Source organism: Ascaphus truei, chromosome 2 (assembly GCF_040206685.1).
Source record: "Ascaphus truei isolate aAscTru1 chromosome 2, aAscTru1.hap1, whole genome shotgun sequence".
NCBI classification, from domain to species: Eukaryota; Metazoa; Chordata; class Amphibia; order Anura; family Ascaphidae; genus Ascaphus; species Ascaphus truei.
Window position 1 is genome coordinate 39,395,207 of NC_134484.1, and position 20,797 is coordinate 39,416,003.

Consider the following 20,797-nt stretch of genomic DNA (forward strand, 5'->3'; position numbering starts at 1 on the left):
AATAACCAAGTATTTAATATTATTATTATTGAAGTATTTTACTTTATACTTTTCATCATATATGTTCTGTCAATGGGATGTAGCATTGGGCACCCCCTGTCTCTTGTTGTATGCAATTGCCACGCTCAGTAGCTCTCTGGTTGACAAATATATATTCATCATGTGGTGGGTGTGGGAGTTTGAGCCAGCTGGGAATGTGTCGCTCCGTCGTGCTTAGTATAAGCGCTGGCGACAGTCAATCGATTTGTTTTGGAGCGACGTTGCGTCGCCGTCGCAAGCAACTATAAGCGCAGCCTAACAGAGTGGCTGTTTCAGTCAGTAACTCAGCAGCGACAATGTATCCTTAATGTTACCTTAGTAATATATCTATCTACTGTTACAGTTTACAGCTCACAAAGCTGGGAACATTGGCAACAAATGATCACAAACAGTAAAGTGTTACAAAGATCTTCCCCTGCTGGAGAAGTGGGTTAAAACCTGCTATAGAAATAAAGATGCTATAATGGCAAGAGTTGAATAATCATAAAAAATCCAGTACATATCTAATACTACTGGACTGATTTATTTTAAAAATACAAGATTTCACGTTTTGCTGCTTTAACATATGCGAAATGTTAACAGAATGTTGAAATCGAACACTGAAGCAACTAGTTACTAGAAACTGCGCATCAAATGTAATAATGCTTTATTAAAGCAAAACTTCAAAACGCATCCTTAGGCAATTGATATACAAATTCATTTTAATATATAAAATTCATTTTTTCAGATTGTATGTCGACTTCATAAATGTTTGTTTTACAATATAAAAGATAACAATACATTTATACATACCATTCTTGTCGTAATATACTGTACAAAAGGTATTTGTATATATTTTATTTTCAAAAACATACAGATTCTGTCAAACATTTGACGTTCTTAAATCACCAGAATTGGCAACAACAAAAAAATTCGAGAAACAATGTGCAACATCAAGCATGCAAATTAATAAAATGGACACTTCAGTCAAAAATGTATCTTTCTTAACAGTAAACTCCAGGTTATCACAGAGGAAGATAAAACATTCCATGAATCCCTGGACCTTATTGAACATGTGGTTGAATAGCAGCAGAGTGGTTTGAACATATTATTTACAGGAGATGGGGTGAGTTTATAATGTAATGTACTGATGGAAAAGCATTTGTTTTCCCAGAATATGCAAAGATACTACTATATTGGAGAAATACTCAACGCAACGTATAATTTCACAATTGCTTTGTGTTTTCCTATCTATTACTTCACATGTAAAAAACTTCCATGTGGCACAGATTGCTAAGAAGAGAGAATATACGCCAGGGGTGTTCAATCCCTCCCAACAGGTCAAATCTGCAGGAAATCCCAGCTTCAGCACAGGCAGCTCAATCACAGCCTCTGATTGAGCCACCTGTGCTGAAGCAGAGACTGATTGAGCCTCCTGTGCTGAAGCTGGGATATCCCGGAAACCTAACCTGTTGGGGGGCTTGAGGATGAGTCGAGTACCCCTGCTACATCTTATGGAGAATTCTTACAGGAGACCCTACCCTATGGGTTTACACCACCTTTGAGCTGGCAGATATTTTTGGGGTTCAAATAATGGAAACAAATTGAGCAGGACACGCCATTACAATACTGTACATAATGTGTAACACTCGCCAAATCATAACATTGGTGGACACTGGAGCAAAGAGAAAAAAAAAGGAAAATATCATTGTCCCACAACTTGAGAGAATACATCTCCCCCGTGTGTTTGTAAAAGAGTCTAATTTCAAAGCACAAAAACCATCAACATCCCTCTCGTTCAAATCTTTTCAACATTGAATCGACCGGAAGATGGCCATTAATGTCCAACACTGGCCTGGGTCCTAGAAGTGAGACATGGGTGCATATTTGTGTTGGTTTTGTCTTTACATTTTCAGAAGTGATGAGCATTCATAGCTGTTCAAAGATCCTCCGGCTATGATAATCCCCCCTTTCTCATAAAAGGAAGTCAACACAATTCACCTCAAGTGAACATACAGCTGTATAAAGGAATTAAGGGCAAATGCGAATAAAAAGGCACATATTTTATCCTCAAATGTAAAAAGCACATAAAAAAAATAAGGGAAGATGAGCCAGTAAGTCAATACAGTAACAATGTCAGGCACTGGTCCTTTGATTAGTTTGAAAAGATAAAGCAGAGAGAGACAGTTTCCATAGAAAAGCCCAAACATGCTGCTTCTTTCATCCAGTACAGATGCATTTCCGCAGTCTTGGTGAATATAAAAGGATTGGACTTGCGGGAGGAGCTATAATGAAACACAAAGATGTGGATTGCAGGAAGATTCTGCTATTTTACATTAAGTACCAATTGGAAACACATGAACATGGAATGTCATATCTGTCATTTTTCATGCAAACGGTACAAGTGCCTATTTTGCCCATTCACTGCAATGCTTGATCTGAATGTCCCAACGTGAAAGGGTTAAAGATACTGTGTGGCTGCACGATTGCTTTTCGTGAAGTGCCTTGAAAAAGTGGGAAAATGGATCTACTTAGGACGATCATATCATAAACGTCAGATTAAGCCACAATTACAAGTTTATATCATGTAATTATTTGATCCCCAGAGTCCATTAAGGAGTCTCATAAAACTCCTTTGCTGGCACAAAACATCTGCCACACATTGCATAGCAGACCTATCTCGCGTCATAGAGGAAAGCACCATATACCTCACAAGACCAGCGGCAAGGGTTGTTTCTAGTTGGTGATATATACAGTGTCTAAAGCAACATAGTCAGCATGGCTTCTTAGACGAGCAGCATGACTTCTTAGACGAGCCAAAAGCAGCAATGTGGCTTAGTAAGGTATACTGACGTTCTTGTAACTGAAAGGACTCGCCCAACTACCAGTCTTAAGTACGGTTAATAGAATGGAGGAAACCATAGTAGCTCAAAGAAAATTCACGGCAGCTGTTTTATGTGAGCATGGCACATAGTATTTCACATCAAACATCCTCTAAAATACCATTGGAGGCATTTACAATGAAGCAGTCATTCATGAATGTTGATGCAATAAAAATAATATATACAATTGGAAATGATTTCTTGTTTTGCTGCTTTCTTAAAATAGCCAAGTGCTTCTCCAAGTCTTTGAGACGCTAATGCAAATCTCCCAGACACGCCAGTTAATCCTGTATTTCAAACTGGATGAAATGTATTTGATTCCAATCCCTCAGACGGATTGGCATCCATAACCAGTAGTTTGCCACAATCGTTCTGCTTGGAAAAATAACGAAACAAATCTACAAATAAATGGCGCCCATAAAGTGTTATATTCCCTCCTGGTCATTGGCTGAGATCGGGGCTGTGTGACACCACCATTGGACCACTGATCACATCTGATGTATCTTCCATGACAAGGTTATTGCTTGTTCACCATGAACCAGTCCATGTAACTGGATTTAGTACACCAAATATTTCATCTCGGAGTATATTAGAGGACACATCACGGAACACGCTCGGTAGAGAATGGCAGTGCTTCGTATCAAGGCGCGTGGCTTTGTCAACCAGGGTTCAGACTTGAAGCAGAAGTAGACGGCATACATTGCAACAGCAAAGAAGTGTCCAACAAGCAACATGGGTTTGGGGGACAACCTGAAGGTGAAATAGAAGGGAAGACTTACACCGTGGAAATAATACGTTTTGCATTTTCTCTAAGCAATATCAGTAAATATCACTCTGGCTCCTATTCAGTATGCTGTGAACCTATCTTCTCTCTGTCAGGGAACCTTTAAATCACCATTCAAATAAATGGAGTTTCTAGTTTTCTTGATGTTTCACAGCGTTTTGAACATGGCTTTTTTTATTTTTATTATTCTCACAACATACCATGTTATATTTTAATAGTATTGATTGTCTAGTAATTCATTCATGCTCTAAAACTGATGGATGGTCTTTTTACTTAACCTGTAAAGTTAGAACAATTAACATTTCATTATTGTTAGATTTCTTATAGCGGCATTGTGGATTTCTAATATGATAAAGCTATCCTTGGGACAAAAATAAATAAATATGTACGTATGCACATACATATTTTCACCCTCTACATTTGTTGCTTTACAGCCAATTAGATATTTTGCTTTGTAATAAAAGAAATAATTATTGTGATATCTCAATAAAATAAAATGCCGTCTGCCATTATCCGTCTATCATTCATAACCATTAAATGTGTTCATTTAGATGGCCCCCAGCATAAATACATACATACATACATACATACATACATACATAATGTATATACAAAATATATATATTTGTAGAGCTAAATCAAACTCCAAACATAGTGATGGCTACATTGTCCTAAAACACTGCTTTACCTATCAATATATAGAGTCAACTGAATGTTTGCGCCGAGTTGTGTTAAAAAGATGTTATAAAATCACACTGTTAATATCAGAGTAACCTCACCCATGCGTAGATTATACATCCTAAACCAGGACTCTTCTTGGAACGCCAGTAAATCTCGTCAACCCTTTATTCATAATATGATCACCAGCCGCTCCAGGATTGACATCATAATAACTCATATCCAGCCCCCAGCATTAACAGTACTAAACAGTTACACTTACACAGACAGCAGTCCAATGGGACCCGAAACACATTCTCCACCAAGTTTGAAGTAGCGGAAACAGGCTCTTCTCAGCTCGTACAAGGAATCTATAAATGTATGAAACATAACTTCATTAACTTCATATAAAGGCCCTGTGCACGCCCTCTGACCAATTCTTACTAAGTGCTGCTATGACATACAGCAGAGACTGCGACTATTCTAACACAAACCAGTGGCAATCGCCAAAAAGACCCAGGTACACCCAGGTAGATGCTGGATACATACCTTAAACTAGCCCCAGCATTTCTGCATTGATTAATGGCCCATCAGATTAACAGCGGGGGTCCCTGGCAGTCCCATTCAAACTGAATGGGACTGCCAGGGACCCCTGCTGTGTTAATCCTATGGGTCATTAGTCAATGCAGAAATGCCTTAAACTTGCCTTAAATTAGCCTTAAACTAGCCAGGTTACACCCAGCACATACCCAGAATGTAACCGGGCTAGTTTAAGGCAAGCTTTAGAATAGTCGTGGTCTCGTCTGTAAGCCACGTTCCGGCTCATTGATTGATGTTAATATGCAGTAAGTGGCATGGCATAGCACCGCTTAGTAAAAGGGCGCCTAAGTGTGTCATTTAGCCTACATATTAAGTTAGCATTCAAGTTGCTACAGATGTAGCCGACCTTACTGTACTCGGCGCCGCGTCAAACTCTGGAAAACGCTGCACTAGGGGAGGTGGCTGCCACGGCGGCGCCATGGGACTCCCGCCGCGTTAATCCTCCCGGGCCTCAATCGGCGCCGAAACCAGTGTTTGCGTGCGCAATTCCCTCCCATAGTTTAGTATGTTTTAATATAAAATGAGGCATAAGCCAAATCATTACAAACATTATAATAAGAACTTTAAAACATATGACATCCACGGATATATGTTTTGGTCCTTTAACAAGTTATACGTCAAAAAACAGAAAAGCGTACTGTAGCTGCCAGTCAAATACTGTATGTGTCTTAATAATTTCTTAGAAAAGCAAACATTGCAGCTACTATACTAAATACCTTTTCCTTCTTGCCAAGTGCCAAAAAGGGTCATATTTGTGTTAGTTCTGCGAAATGCAACGTCATAAAATATTATCTTTCCATTTATTAAAGATGTTTTTCCCCTTGTTGCCCCAAAGGTGCACAGCCTAAGGGCAGTCACAGGTGTGAGCCGTTCGCTGATGTCTGGTGATGTTAAAGCTGCTCTTTTTCAATCTGAAACTCACAAATCCCTTTATCCCAGTTTTCGAACTTTATCTGTCCGTGATTTGACTGTATAACCTCTGTTCTTTTAATGTAACCATGTATTTTTTTTTTTATAACTCTGTGCCCAGGACATACAGTACTTGGAAACGAGAGGTAACTCTCACTGTATTACTTCCTGGTTAAACATTTTTATAAATAAAATAAATAAATAAAATAGTTGTTTCCATACATGTTTCTCTGTCTCACCTTCCCCACCTCCTCAGGAACATCAGACATAAAGGGCTTCATTCGCTACGCCACTATCTATGACATAAGCTAAGCCTGTTTAACTACAAATGAGCCCCAAAGTGTCGCACCTCGTTAGCACTTGAACGTTATGATGAAATCACTATTGCGATATAATTTGTTACGGATTATACTCACCATCCGTACCAGCGAACAATTCATACAGAGCCTGTGCCAGGACATTGACAACAAAGGAATGGGACTTCTTTCTAGACCAATAAAAAGTCTTCTTAGCCTGTAAAAGATTATAGTATGAGGCAGAATGTTCTACCACAAAAAGAATGATATATAACAACTTGTTGTATGAGATACAGTTCTCACACTAGATCCCTTTAATTACACTCAAAGTACACATTTAGTGTTAGAACCTCTAATGTATAATAGCAGTATTAGTTTGAATAGTATTTAAACTAATACTGCTTTTATACATTAGAGGTTCTACTGTTATTACTTAAGGTACGACTTAAAGTGGCATGACCCACTCTACTTGGGGAAACACTAATGGTCGGCAATTTTGAGATGCTTCTCCCTTTGGGGATTTTAATTCTTTTTTAACCACACTGTAAATAATACACAAGTCTTTGTTGAAATAAAATTTTATTATTTTCATAATACACATTATTTTTCCAGTCAGTGGTACATACTGTACGAGGTGTATTTAAACATCCTGTTCAAATAGAATTACCAATTCTGATGAAGTCATCATGGTTAATTAAATAACACTAAATGTGTACTTTGAGTGTAATTAAAGGGATCTAGTGTGAGAACTGTATCTCATACAACAAGTTGTTATACATCAGCCTTTATTCTCCCTATGCACCTAAGGTTTTTCTCAGTTAATTACCTTCTACGACAAAAAGAACAATAAATATGGGGGTTGTTCATTACAGGGCAATAGTGCCGCACTGAAATCCTATGTTGAATGGAAGTTCCCAAACACTACAGCCTGATTAGCACTATCACACTCTAGTCTATTTGACTCTAGTCTAATTGCCATGACTCTAGTCTAATTGAACCAGAATTAAATAAACAGATCTATTTGAAGCTGGGGGGTGGTAGACTTGGGGGGGTGGCTGTGGGGTAGTACTTTGTTTCTGAAAGAGTAAGACATACATGGTAAGGCCATGAACAAGTAGCACTGGGGGGGCAATTACAGTTAAACACTTCAAGAATGTTTGGGATAGTTCTCATGGAATCCAAGTGGTGTAGCATGTAGAAAATAACCAATCTAATAAAGTACCCAATCAAATAAAGTATCCAATAAAATAAAGTACCCATGTGTGTAGGGAGTAGCTAATACAGGTAACACAGCAAGGTAAGAGAGTCAATTAGGGTTAGGTCATTGTTGGAAGTAGGCAAACCGGGTGGATCAAATTATGGGGGCTTTGAGGACCCCTGCCCTATATCATAATGCTTGCACATGAAAAAAAAATTGGTAGTTTCCTCTTTTACGTTTCTTTTCAAGCAGACATTTTTATAAAGGTCCTTGATCCACTGCCAAATACCCTCGCCGCTCACCTGCAGTACTTCTGAATGTTTGTACAGGTCAGGTAGGTTTTGAAGGAGATCTCTCCACATTTTCACATCATTCAGCACGACGGTCATGCCTCCACCTGTCAGTGGATGTCTCATGTTGTAGGCATCTCCCAAGAGTAAAACTCCTAGACCCCCCCCCAAAACACAATAGAGAATATGTCTGCATGTTCATTTAATTCTCCAGCGGTTTTCTTCTCTGGTAAATAAGAGGATAATGTTGGTCTTTTGCTTTCCCTGTTTTCCTGCAGGCCTCTTTTTACAGCCCAGCCAATGCTTCTTAGCTTCTACCATGCTCGTGGTCATTTGTAAAAGGGGGTTCTGTATTGAGCTCTATGAGGACGTGGACGCCGGCGGCGACTTGTGTGGACATAAGGGACGTGGGCTACACGGGTTTGCCGTCGCTGCACCATTCCCCCTCCTCCCCGCCTGTCAGAGCGGAGGCAGGAGGGAGCGGGGGAGACAACTTGCGGAGGGGAGAGAGCAGGTGGGTAGAATGGGGCTGGAGAGGGAAATCTGAGCTCTAGAGCAAATTATAGACAGAAAATATACACTGGGCCTTCTGAAGAGTCTGAAGTCTGGTGACCAATGTGTTTTAGGGCAGGATCTCACGGTTTAACACGACCCCTTATCCCTCTAGAGAATAACAGACTTTGCAAAGTTACTTTCTCTCTCTTACAAATAATTACACCGGATGCTTTTCAGTGCTGGGCTCATTGTGTATTTATTTTACAAAGTAATGTGCTGAGCACAGTGTATAAAAAAAATAAAATCATTATTACCTTTTTTATTGACTGATGAAGGTGGAAGGAAGCTTGCAGGCATTGCTCTTAAGCGATCATTTTGAACAGCTATGGCGAACGGCTCCTTTAAATGGCCTGCAAAAAAACAAGTACTGTGATGTGTAGTTCGATTTTATCTCCTTTTTATTTTTTTTCCCCGAAAGCTCCCCCCACCCCTCTGTCTTACTCATCTCCATTCTACACAACTGCACCTCACCTGCCCCCTACCTGCAGACCAGCCCTATATAAAAGTCCCCTTCCTGCTCCTCCCTGCCTGTTTATTTGGTTCTTCCCTGTAAGCAAGCTCACTGCCTCATCTGTGTCTTTAACTGTTGCCGTGTACCAGACCCTATTTCGGATCTCCTCTTTGTCGCTCCTCTGTTGCCCTGACCTCTTTGGTTACAGACCACCGCTCTTGCTTGCCGCCAGCCCTGACCTCTACTTTGTTCCTGACCATTTTTTGCCTGCATTGAGCCCTTACCATTGACCTTCGTTATCTGCTGGCTAGTCTGCCCCAGCCAGTAGACTCCAGCCCTGCAGTCACTCTCTGTGACCCCCGGCCTTATTCCCATGCTTTTCCCGGCTTACACTTCTACTAAAGTATAATCTTCCCATGCTCAAAATATCACTCTTTCCTATGACAACCCGATCTCTACTTCTCCCTCTTATGTCATGCTTCCTCTCTATGTGCCACCATTGGTAGGCAGAAAGGGAAACAAACTTAAAGTAGAGCAGTATACACTATCCTAATTACCAATGGGTTCTTCTAACATCTCAACTCAGTGATCAGGCTACACACAGCAGCCATTTACATGATTGCAAGTGTTGGAGCTGGCATTTGAGTCTGAGCTGATCACCGTCATTATGCTTTTCTCACCGGGAAGCTGTGGGTGGATGTTTTCCATCATGTACTCTTTGAGGTTTTTGGGCATTTCACCTCGGATGTCGACAAGCACTCGTGTCTCGTTGGATGAGATCTGGTAGATCAGCACGGGGCTGGGGTTGGCCAAAACAAGCTCAGCGTGATTAGCCTTAAATTGTGGCGAGTTCTTAGAAATGAAGAATATAGAACACAAATTAATACAATGTAGTTTGGATTTTTCTTTTTAACACTAATACGGAACAAATGTTGGATTTTTTCCACACACGTTACTGGTGTCCAGATTATTTTCAGGCTGTGATCCTATTCAAAGGACCAACAAGAGAGTTCCTCATAAGAGTGCTGTGACCATTCAAAAGCTCTCTACGTCTATTAAGACTCTCTTGATGGTTCATTAAAAGATATCAGTTGACAGCTAATATAGACGTCACCAGGACCAGCTGCTAAAACCTAACTCTACAATGCACCCAGCAAATAGTTGCCTTTTTCTGTTGCACCAACATATTTTCCCTTCTGTCCATGTTCGAAATGATCAATTTTAGCAAACTTACAGAGCACAACTCCTCATTATTTTACTCTTGGGAGGGTTTCGCAGTAAACTGTGTTGGTGCCAACTGCCGATCAGGCACTAACACATGGTAGTTGCCATTCAATTAATTGGACGTTTCGGTGCATTTGTGCCCGATCACTACTAATAAATATAACCCCTTTTGTTCTTAGTTTTGAACTGAAAAACTTCCGACTCTCACAGTTGGATACGTTTTTCTGGAAAAGTTAACGGACCTGTAAAATCACCCTCAGAATCGGAATGAGATAAAAGAGAGCATTACAGTGGGAGGGATGAGTTCTCACTAGATGTTGCGTGAGTTATTCATATGAAAGTGAGCTTCCTACCTTCAGGATACAACCAACAAAGTGTGAGGATACTTTGACTTGGTCAGAAATCAGATTCTTCCTAAACTTGGAGAAAAGTCCATCAGCAACGACAGTCAAGGGGGCTCGAAGTTCCTACAACATAATTACACATTTGCACTGAGTATCAACTAAGACTTAATCTAAAATATTTGCCTTCACTAAGAATTAACAACCAATTAATTGAAAACAAATGTATTTTCAATAATAATAAGAGACATATAAAAACAGAACTATATATACATTTGTTGTAAGATAGCCCGCAATTCACTGTAATGCTTTATGCAGTGAGCTCCTTCAATGTCTTGGAAACGTCACACTTCCATTCAGGACCAATATGCCTACTAGGACTTTGAATAACAACAAAAGCTTTGAATTAGTATCTTAGACTTCTAGATCTCAAATGAGATATCCTGTGAATGTGTTATGTGGATTTGAGGTGTTGCATTCATGATTCTTTCTTGGCCAATTGATTTGGCAGAAAATACATATATTTGGATTAAAATATTCTGTAACTGATTGTATACTAAGCATATGACCTTTCCTTAAGTCTTGTAATACTCCTAAGGAAACCCATCCTGGTGTGATGTATTGGTTAAATCTAGGCCTTTTAAAGAACTACACTACAGCACTCAAGTGTCAATCTCTAATACTGAAATGATTAGATAAAGATCATATAATAACTGATGAGACAATGTATCTGTATTTATATCATGGGATCTGCTTGACAGCAGAATTGATTGTTACGTTATAAGAAATACTTAACAAGTCCAGAAGTGACATTCTCTTTCACTCATTGTATACCTTAACATCTCCTGTTTCTTTATCTCTGTATTGGACTCCAAGCACTGTGTCGTCTTCTTCAAGTAACTGCTGCACCGTTCCTTCAATGTATTTAGTGCTGGAAGAGAATGGAGGAAATAGGCAGACGTCCATAAGAAAAACATTATCTCAACGGTAATGGTCCTTACCACCCAACGCCCACTCAGGCATTGCACTCTGGCATGAAAACAACTGAAATAACCATTTGACAGTACAGTATATCACTAACACAATCAAGTGAACTTACGCAGATGCCAGTCATGTCTTGAAAGTTCAGCCTTCCTTTTCCCACACCAGTGTTTTCGAAACACATACACAAAGTCATTCTAGATTTACTTTTGCTCCAAAAATAGAAAAAAAGCAACATCCTTAAAGTGTCATAGCTTTGTCCAAAAGGTGTATTCAAACAATTGCTTTGGTCCTTACATAAGTGGACCATAAAAAGTGGACTTCAAGACCCATCTATTTAAACCACCATTGCTTTCAATACACTTTTCAGAGTTGCTGGGGTGCTGTTCTATTTCTACTGATACAGCCACCAGTATTAAAACCTGGGAAATTCTGGGAGATTCTGGGGCAGTCTCACAGTAAATGCCTCAACATTTCTGTGAGGTTCATAATGGCCCATCGGATTAACACAGCGGGGAGTCCCTGCAGTCCCATTCAAACTGAGTTCTAATACTCGTGGCTGCATCTGTATACTTGAAGCACGTTTTGCTGTAATGAGGGAGACCTCTACAGTATGAGGTCTATCTTTATTCCATGCTAACTGTAGTGCTGGCTGAAGCAGCCTCTGCTGCTCAGACTCTGTGCTGACCACCTCTCTGGAAGCCTACAATAAACAGGCCGCTTTGAGGAGCCAAGTAGCAAAACATTAGTTTAAATGTATTGCTTCTGCTTACACAAAAAAAATAGTAATCCCAGTATAACATACTCCTTCTCACTGCAAAAAGGACACTTTGCTTGGCGTTTTCCACACTTACTTGGTCTCTCCCATGGCCACCTTCCGGAGGCCCATGATAAAGCGGCCGTGGTGAAACGCTCTCCCACACTGCAGCTGGTTCTCTTTGTCCAATGGATACGGAATCTCCACCTCGGTTTTAGTGTCAATGTCATGAATAACATATCCATGTACCACGTGTGCATCAAGACCTTCCACAGCATCTGTGAACAATACACCTTATGAACACCCAGCATACTGGATGTGTGCTTTGTCCATAACAAACACTGCCTCATGTTTATGTATGATTATTCGGCATCTCATTTACCAATCCTTATTAAGACACATCTTTTTCTCAAGGGCAACCAGCTGAAGCAAACTTATGCAGGTTTTTCTGACAGACTGGGTTTAATCTATATGCACATGCCACTGCATCATACTCAATGCTGTAAGACTTCGCTTATAGTTCCGGTGACGGTGACGTCAGGCTACGGTTGCTGGAAAAATCAAATTGGGATGACTTCCAGCGATCGCGACCAAGCCGTAGCGCCGTGCTTACTATAAGCGCACGCGACGGTGGCAATGCATTTGTTTTGACGCGACGTCGCATCGCCGTCACCGGCACTGTAAGCGCACCCTAAGGCCGCGCGTATAGTGCGCGCGATGGCGACACGACAGATGACGTCACCCGTTTCCGTCGCTGCTTGCGAAAGTGGCGACAGCCTCTGAAAAATCTTATTTGACCGGCTTCAAGAATTTGCGCCGCCAGCGTCGCTCCATCGCGTCGCGCTTACTATAAGCGCGCGCGACGGCGGCAATACATTTGTTTGGCACTATAAGCGCAGCCTAAGACTTCACAAGAGTTCACTTACCACCTAGACCGAGATCTTTTAAAGCGTGAAATCCGCCGGGCTGCAGTAACTCTCCGACTATACGGTCGGGCTCCTTCAAGTCTCTTTCTATCACTGCCACCTTTCTCCCATCCCTTGCCAGCACTGCAGCTAATGCAGAGCCGAGAACCCCAGAGCCCACAATGATAACTTCAGGATCAGAACAAGGAGCTGCAGCTGAGGCTTCCTCTGTCTGTGTGGCATCCGACAGCTGTATTTCTGTTTTGCTCTGCATGGACAAAAAAAAAAAAAAAGAGGATGAAGTTAGGGAAAGGTATTCGATATGACTGCAGTGTCACATGCTTCTGAAAACATATTTCCTTATCTATGGTTTACCTGTTTTGCCTATTGTGGTTTTAAGAGCCCAAATAGTATGAGAATGAATAGATTAGAAAGAGGACAAATGTATCATAGTGTAGTAATATAATAGGGTTGTTATTTTTGGACTGGTAAGTCACTGGGATTTTTGCCTCGATTTTTGTTGATACAAAATGCACTTTAAAATGTAACAATGCAAGAATAAAAAAGGCACAAATAGTACAATGCATCTGACAATAATATAAATCTAAAACAGGGGCGCACAAAGTGAGGCGCAATATTTTTTGGGGGGCGCGGTGCTTACAGAGGCCCCACGCTCTTCCCCAAGGCATTTAAATTAAATGCCGGGGACCGCGTGAGGCCTCTGTAAGTATCTCTTACCTTGACTCAGACAACGCGTTGCTATGTTGACGCCGCATCACCATAGCAACGCGGTGTCAAATGAAGCCGCGGGTCACGTGATGCCACGTCACCCCCACAGCGTTATTTGACGCTGTAGGAAGCTAAGGGGGTGGGGGAGGGGGGCAAACACGGAGGCAGTGCTGGCAGGGGGGCGTAGTGCCAAAATATTGCGCACCCCGGATCTAAAACATATTCTTACTTTTTTGTGCATATGGCCTAAGTGCTACAGTAAGCACAGAATAACAATAGTTGCTATTATGTAATGATTAATAGCACTAAAATGCTGCCAAGTTATGTAACTGAAGAAGCTGTATGTAAAGCCATTGACCTTACTTAAAGCAGCACAATATGTGAAATCTTATGGGTTTTTTTTAATAAATCAATTTTGTAGTATTAGATAATAGTTTTTATTTGAATTTTTTTTTTTTGTATTCAACACAATGCCATTTTCAATGAGTTTTAAAACATCCTTTGATTTCTATAGCCGGCTTTAGCCCACCTCCCCAGCAGTTCAAGATCTTTGTAACACTTTCCTGTTTGTGATCATTTGTTGCCAAAGTCCCCAGCAGTTTGAGCTGTAAACTGTAACAATAGATGTAACATTGGTAATATAAGGATACATTGTAGCTGCTGAGTTACACTGACTGAAGGATTGATTGTAACTGAAAGGCAACCATTATGTTAGGCACACAATCAGGATTTTTACAGATTTATAATAGCACTCAACGATTGCCAGTTTACAGTAGGTAAGAATGTAGAATTATACATTGTCACATACATATACAAATAAGTAAAGGGGGAAAAAAAGTGAATGTAGTATTGCTGTTTTAAGGGAGTCCAATTTGTTTTAATCATATGTACAGTAAGATGTCACTTAAACTACAGAGGTGAATGCAAAGCGTTCGAGGCATTAGAATTAGCAAGGGATTAATGCTGATACAGTATTAAGAGTCTAGTCAATGTGTTGTGATGTCCTCTTCTTGTTAGGGAAGCAGTAAGCTCCATTCAAATAACAACTTAACACCATATTGAATAGGAGGCCTATGTATATTTTTTTAAATATATATATTTTTTCATTTTTCTGATATATTTTTACACTTTTCACATTGTCTTTTTTCTAAATTGCTATACAGTATGAGGCCAAAAGCCAGTTGAATTAAATCATTGTTGTTTTAACTTTTGCGTGCTTTATTCCCACATTGTTGTTCTAATATATATATATATATATATATATATATATATATATATATATATACTATACATAGATACTATATAGTCAGATATTATGTACATAGTTATGATATTTTTTTTAAATGTATTTATAAAATGTTTTACTAGGAAGTAATACATTGAGAGTTACCTCTCGTTTTCATGTACTGTATGTCCTTGGCACAGAGTTATGATGGCAATACATGGTTACATTAAATGAACAGTAAGAAATAATGAATGATTATGCGAGTATGTAACAGATCTCAGGTGATAAGTGCTGTGTGTGGTAGGGGTGAGGAGTTTGTTCAGATAGGCGGGTAGTTTTCCTGGAGAGTATTTGAAGGCAAGACAGGAAACATTTACTTTGCATCTGGACTCGGTATATGGAGTTGTAGAGCGTGTCTAGTTTGGGGTGCTGTACCATATACTATGTCGCAAAAGTCTATACTTGGCATTAGCATCTGCTCTGTGATGCACTTTCTGACCAGCGGGCTTAGGGAGGATTTGTTCCTATAAAGTGCACCCAGTTTGGCATAGGTTTTCGATGTCAGAGTATCAATATGCAGCCCAAATGTTACATGTGAGTCAAGCAGTATGCCCAGATATTGAAAACGAATGGCAGGGGCTAGAACAGAGTTTTTTTCTGATCTGTAGCTCTGTCGTGGTATCTTTAGAAGTATAGCCCTAGTCCCAAAAACCACCGTTACAGTATTTTTTATGTTTAAAAACAGTTTGTTTTGGGAAATCCAATATTCAAGTCTTGAAAAATCAGATTGAAGTACATGTCCAAGGTCTGAGAGGCTAGGGCTGTGTGCATACAGTATATATAACATTGCGTAATCCGCATACATGTGCATTGAAGCTGCCTTACAAGCTGTTGACAGATCATTAATGAAGACTGAAATGAGTAGGGGACCCACAACAGAGCCTCGTGGAACCCCGCAGGTGACATCCAAGCGGTTGTAGTTAGATCCCGCGATAGACCCATATTGGGATCTACTCGATAGGTATGATAGAAGCCAGTTTAAAGCAGGTTATAGATGCTTGCAATAAGAATCAGCTTAGAGAAAGGAGGCACATTTTACCAACTAAGATTTCAAAAGAGGATGGGCTTGGGCAGCAATTTAGCAGCATACATTATAAGGTGTCTTCATTATAAAATAACACCCCTCCTCCTGTCTTTGATCTATCTTTCCTAAAAATAGAGTATCCCTGATTGGAGATAGATGCATCAAATGTTTTAGGACTTGGCCATGTTTCAGTGAGAATTATGGCTTCGGGCTTATGCAAAAGGCACCATGCCGTTAGTTCATCCAGTTTGGGCATCAGGCCTCGAATATTTATATGAGCAACAGATGGTAACTTTTTGGAATTTAAAAGGGGCATTATCAGGGATATGGGACCGAAATGAAAAGGCGAGGGAGGGGGGGGGGGGCGGGTGGCTGAATTGAATGTAATATCCCCTGCTAAAGAGAGTACCAGTATAAATAGAAATGTGAGTAATTGTCTGCAGACTGCAAGGTTGCGATGTTTGCCATTAGAATGAGTGGTGCTAGGTGTGCTGGGATTTTGAGTAGTCCTGGGTGTACAGTATGGTTACATTGGGTGTGGTTTATACTGGCTGGAGAGGGTAACATTTACACGAGACCACAGTAAAGAACAGAGGTGCGGTAAGTAGCAGGTTCGCCATCAGAAAGGTAGTGAAAATAAAATATTTTAGTCAACTTCAGCAAATGAAATGATCACGTGTGAGCACATATTCACGTAACCTGTTAGTAGAGTTGAAATACGGGATTTCAAAGCTGCCAGTAGAGTTGCCTAGTTGATATCAGATTGCTGATAACAGGATTAATCCCTGTCCAATCTCCTGCCAAACTCATATTACACTTAAAATATGCACCAACATGAACTTCATAAATGCACTGCAGTGAGTGACAGGAGGAGAGGGAATTGATTGGAAGAGGAGGAATTGAGTGAAAGAGGAGGGAGGATTGGGTGAGCGAGTAGGAGGGGTGAATTGAGTGAGAGAGGTGGAATTAAGTGAGTGAAGAAGAGGATTGGGTCGGGGGAATTGAGTGACATAGGAGTGGGGTTGAGTTAGAGGAGGAGGGGGGATTGAGCGAGTGGATGGAGGAAGAGAGGGAATTGAGTGAGTGAGTAGGGGGGATTGAGTTAGAGAGGAGGAGGGGGGATTGCGTGAGAGGAAGGAATTTGAGTGAAAGAGGGGGGGATTGAGATAGAGGAGGTGGGAATTGAGTGAGAGGAGGGGGATTGAGTTAGAAAGGAGAAGGGATTGAGTGAGAGAGGAGGGGACAGAGTGAGAGGAGGGGGGAATTGAGTTAAAGAGGAGGGGCAAATTGAGAGAGGAGGGGGTATTGATTTAGAGAAGGGAGATATTGAGTGAGAGCATGGGGATATTGATTTAGAGGAGGGAGGAATTGAGTGAGAGAAATGGGGGGATTGAGTGAGAGAGGAGGAGAGGGATTGGGTGAGAGAGGAGGGGGTTGAGTTAGAAAGGAGGATGGGGCACCCAGTTAGAAAGGAAGAGGGAGAACTGAGTGAGAGAGGAGGGGGGAAATTAGTGAGAGAGGAGGAGGACTATTTAATCTGGTAGTTCTGATTGGCCGGCAGTGAGAAAAAAAAATACCAGACTAGCAAAAATATAACATAAACCGGTATCAAGTGCAACAGTAAATTAAAATAATGTGCGCTAAAATAGGAAAGTGAATGTAAAAAAATCCAAATGGGGGGATACCAAGCAGAGCCCCCCGCCTGATGCCCACTGGGAGGCAAACGCTGAAACCGTCCCAGTGGACTCGGCGTACTGTACGTGTACTCTGCCCGAATACGGGAACGCACCAGCGCCGGAACATGGACACGATGTTGGTTGGGACCTCCCTCTCCAGACACTGCTTCCTGGTCTTATAAATGGCGAGCTTAGCCAATGCCAAGAGCAGGTTGATGAGGGGATCCCTAGGCTTATTGTCCTGGGACCCTGGGCACCGAAAAATAAAAAGGTGAGGGGAAAAGTGCAGCCAGAACTGCAGGAGAAGGCCCCTCAAGGTGGCTAAGAGGGGCTGCAGTCTGGCGCAGCTAAGGAGGAGGAGGACGGGGTGAATTGAGTGAGAGGAGGGGGGGAGTGAGGTAATGATTTAGAAGAGGGAGGAATTGAGTGAGAGAGGAGGAGGGGGAATTGAGTGAGAGAGGAGGAGGGGGAATTGAGTGAGAGAGGAGGAGGGGGAATTGAGTGAGAGAGGAGGAATTGAGTGAGCGAGGGGGAATTGAGAGAGGAGGAGGGGGTTGAGTGAGAGAGGGAATTGAGTGAGAGGGAGGAGGGGGAATTGAGTGAGAGGAAGGAAATTGGGTGAGAGAGGAGGAGGAGATTGAGTGAGAGAGGTGGAATTGAGTGAGAGAGGGGGAATTGAGTGAGAGAGGAGGAGGGGGAATTGAGTGAGAGAGGAAGAGGGAGATTGAGTGAGAGAGGAAGAGGGGGATTGAGTGAGAGAGGGGGGATTGAGTGAGAGAGGGGGGGGGGGGCAGTATTACAGTGGTCCCGCAAAAATGTATGTTCACGTTAGACAGTTATTAACTACTGTACATAGACAGTGTGTGTGTATATATCTATATATTTATATATATAGATATACACACACACAATAGATAAGACACATACAGATTATATATATTATAGAGATAGTATTTACATAGATACAGTATATATATATACATATTATAGATAGATATTACATACAGTATATATAGATAGATCGTATATACTGTACACTGATACAGTGTATATATACACAGACACACGCACACATACATATATACATATGATAGATAGATATTATTTATATGCATAGACAGATAGATATAATGATGACAGAGGACAGCGCACGCACCTTGTGTCCCGGGCCCCCCCGGTGTACAGCCCCAGTGTTCGGGTTCAGGGCCCTGGAGGTGAGCCCCGGGGCCCCGGCAGCTGCTTTCCTCCTCCCTCTATAGCGCAGCAGCAGCAGCAGGGACAGGACCAGCCCGGCGCAGCAGCACAGCGCCGCGCCCACCTGCAGCTCCAGCAGGCGCGGGGAACCCAGCAGCTCATCACACTTCTTATACACGTAGGTGAACGTGGCGACCCCCAGGAAGGCCCACATTCCCAGACCACCGGCAGAGAGGGCTCCGTACTGCCCCCCGGTCTATATATCCAGATATGTGTTACCCTGCTCCTGTAAAGGAAGGGTCCCCCCTCCCGCACTGACTATGCTGCAAATCAAACACCTACTACCACCCAGGCAGGGACTGCTGCTGCTGCTCTGACACAGTGAGTGTGCAATGTCCATGCAAGCAGGGGTTGGCACTAAATCATGTGCCCTCTTGTGGGGTGCACAAGGTGTCCCAGAATTGTGCAATTCGCAAGTAAAAGCAGGAAGGAAATGTTCAGAAGAGTGCACCCATGAGTCACCGATGAAAGGGATCTGGTGTCACCCCCAAAAAAATCCTCCAGGTGAGAAATCCTCCAGGTGATGGTGGGTTTGGAGTCCAGTGAATGGTTATTTTTCTTTCTGTGCTTGCTGGCCCTCAGGTGGGTGCAGATCAGCGCCTCCTCTGCTCACACATGTGGGGGTCCCACTCTGAGTGTGCTGTGCATTATCTGGTTCATGCACTTGGCTGTGTGCTGTGCTTGGTAGGCACACAGCCCTTGCTTTGCCAGTCACTGCACTTGCTTGCAGTGTGTTGGGTTATTAACCTGAGTGAGATGCAGCTCCCTGTAGTTCCTGCATGTAGTAATAGTGTGTGCTGCAGCTGTGCTAATCCCAGAGCATTGCAATGACAGCCCGGTCTCCTGCAGAGCTCAGTGCTCTTGAACGATATCAGTCTGCATGAGGATGGGTAGGGGAGGAGCACCAGCTCAGCATCAGCAGCAGCAGCAGCTCTGGTTGCCGGGAGACCAGAGAATATGTGACATCACAGTGGGCGGGGCTTCCGATGCTAAGAAACGGACCGCAAGGTGAAGGCGGGATTTTGATACGCGCAATCGGCCCGAGTTTCCCCCAACCGCCAATCAACTGCCGTTTCAAAGGTGAGCAGAGCTCACGCTATGGGGAGAGCTGCCAATGGGAAGAGCTCAGGCGCCTCGCGGCCGACACGAGTCCGTTCAGTGACAGCGCTAGGACGATGTGACGTCATCACGAGGAGGAGGATAAATTCCCCGCGATCGCCTGTTAGGGCTGTCATAGTGTGTCTGTGTCACAGCGCCATGTACACACAGGGCCAGGGAGGGGTTGCCACTGCGTGCGTTATACAAGTGTGTGACACACATGACTAGGTTCTCCGTGTCAGCGAGATATTAACGAGAATGTCTTAGTATTTTTTAATACAAGTTTTAGTTTTTTTTTTACTGACAATGTTTTACTAACAACTCCGTGGCTTGGTCAATAATAAAAACCCTTCTCTAAGCACTATCTTTACATTCCATAAGTGGGAGAATAACAAAAATCAATATATTAACAACATATGGCTGCTGCTTAAATAGTCTTAGGCCTCGTCCAGGGTGACGCTGAGTGGGCACTCCCGCTCGCAATGGCCGCATTGAAACACATTGCTGCAATTTGCCGCTCGCTGGCGCGTCACGTGAGCGTTTCGCCCAATGAGGGTGGACCAGCTCCATGATGTAATGGCCGCGCCCACCCCCCACACGTACTTAGCTGTCCACAAATCTCGCGGCCGAGCAAAGTGCGTGACGTTACCGCGCACGAGCAATAGCACGCTCCCTGCCTGGCCGCAGCCTTAAACTAAGATTATAGTCGGGGCGAGTACGCGATTGTTTATTGTTATGTATGTTTTAATACTAGTGTTGATGTGCAGGGGGTCTCCTGAGCTGAACCGCATTGGTTTCAGGTCCGAGGACCCCCTAGAGCAGGAGATAAGGCCCCATTATGGGGTGCCGGTATCCCCTGCAGAATGTAAATAACCCGGTCACG

The 20,797-nt window shown here is 42.3% G+C and overlaps 1 protein-coding gene across 1 annotated transcript; it reads right to left on the bottom strand.

The window, feature by feature from the left end:
• Window positions 1-543: 543 nt before the first annotated feature.
• Window positions 544-19,850, bottom strand: SQLE (squalene epoxidase). Its single transcript, XM_075582151.1, has 11 exons — window positions 18,719-19,850; window positions 12,870-13,116; window positions 12,041-12,221; window positions 11,040-11,136; window positions 10,218-10,331; window positions 9,321-9,492; window positions 8,444-8,539; window positions 7,647-7,789; window positions 6,267-6,363; window positions 4,625-4,712; window positions 544-3,650 (listed from the first exon to the last, which is right to left on the bottom strand). The coding sequence occupies exons 1-11, from the start codon at window positions 18,968-18,970 to the stop codon at window positions 3,458-3,460; spliced, it is 1,680 nt and encodes a 559-aa protein (XP_075438266.1). The 5' UTR covers window positions 18,971-19,850; the 3' UTR covers window positions 544-3,457.
• Between the last annotated feature and the right edge of the window lie 947 nt (window positions 19,851-20,797).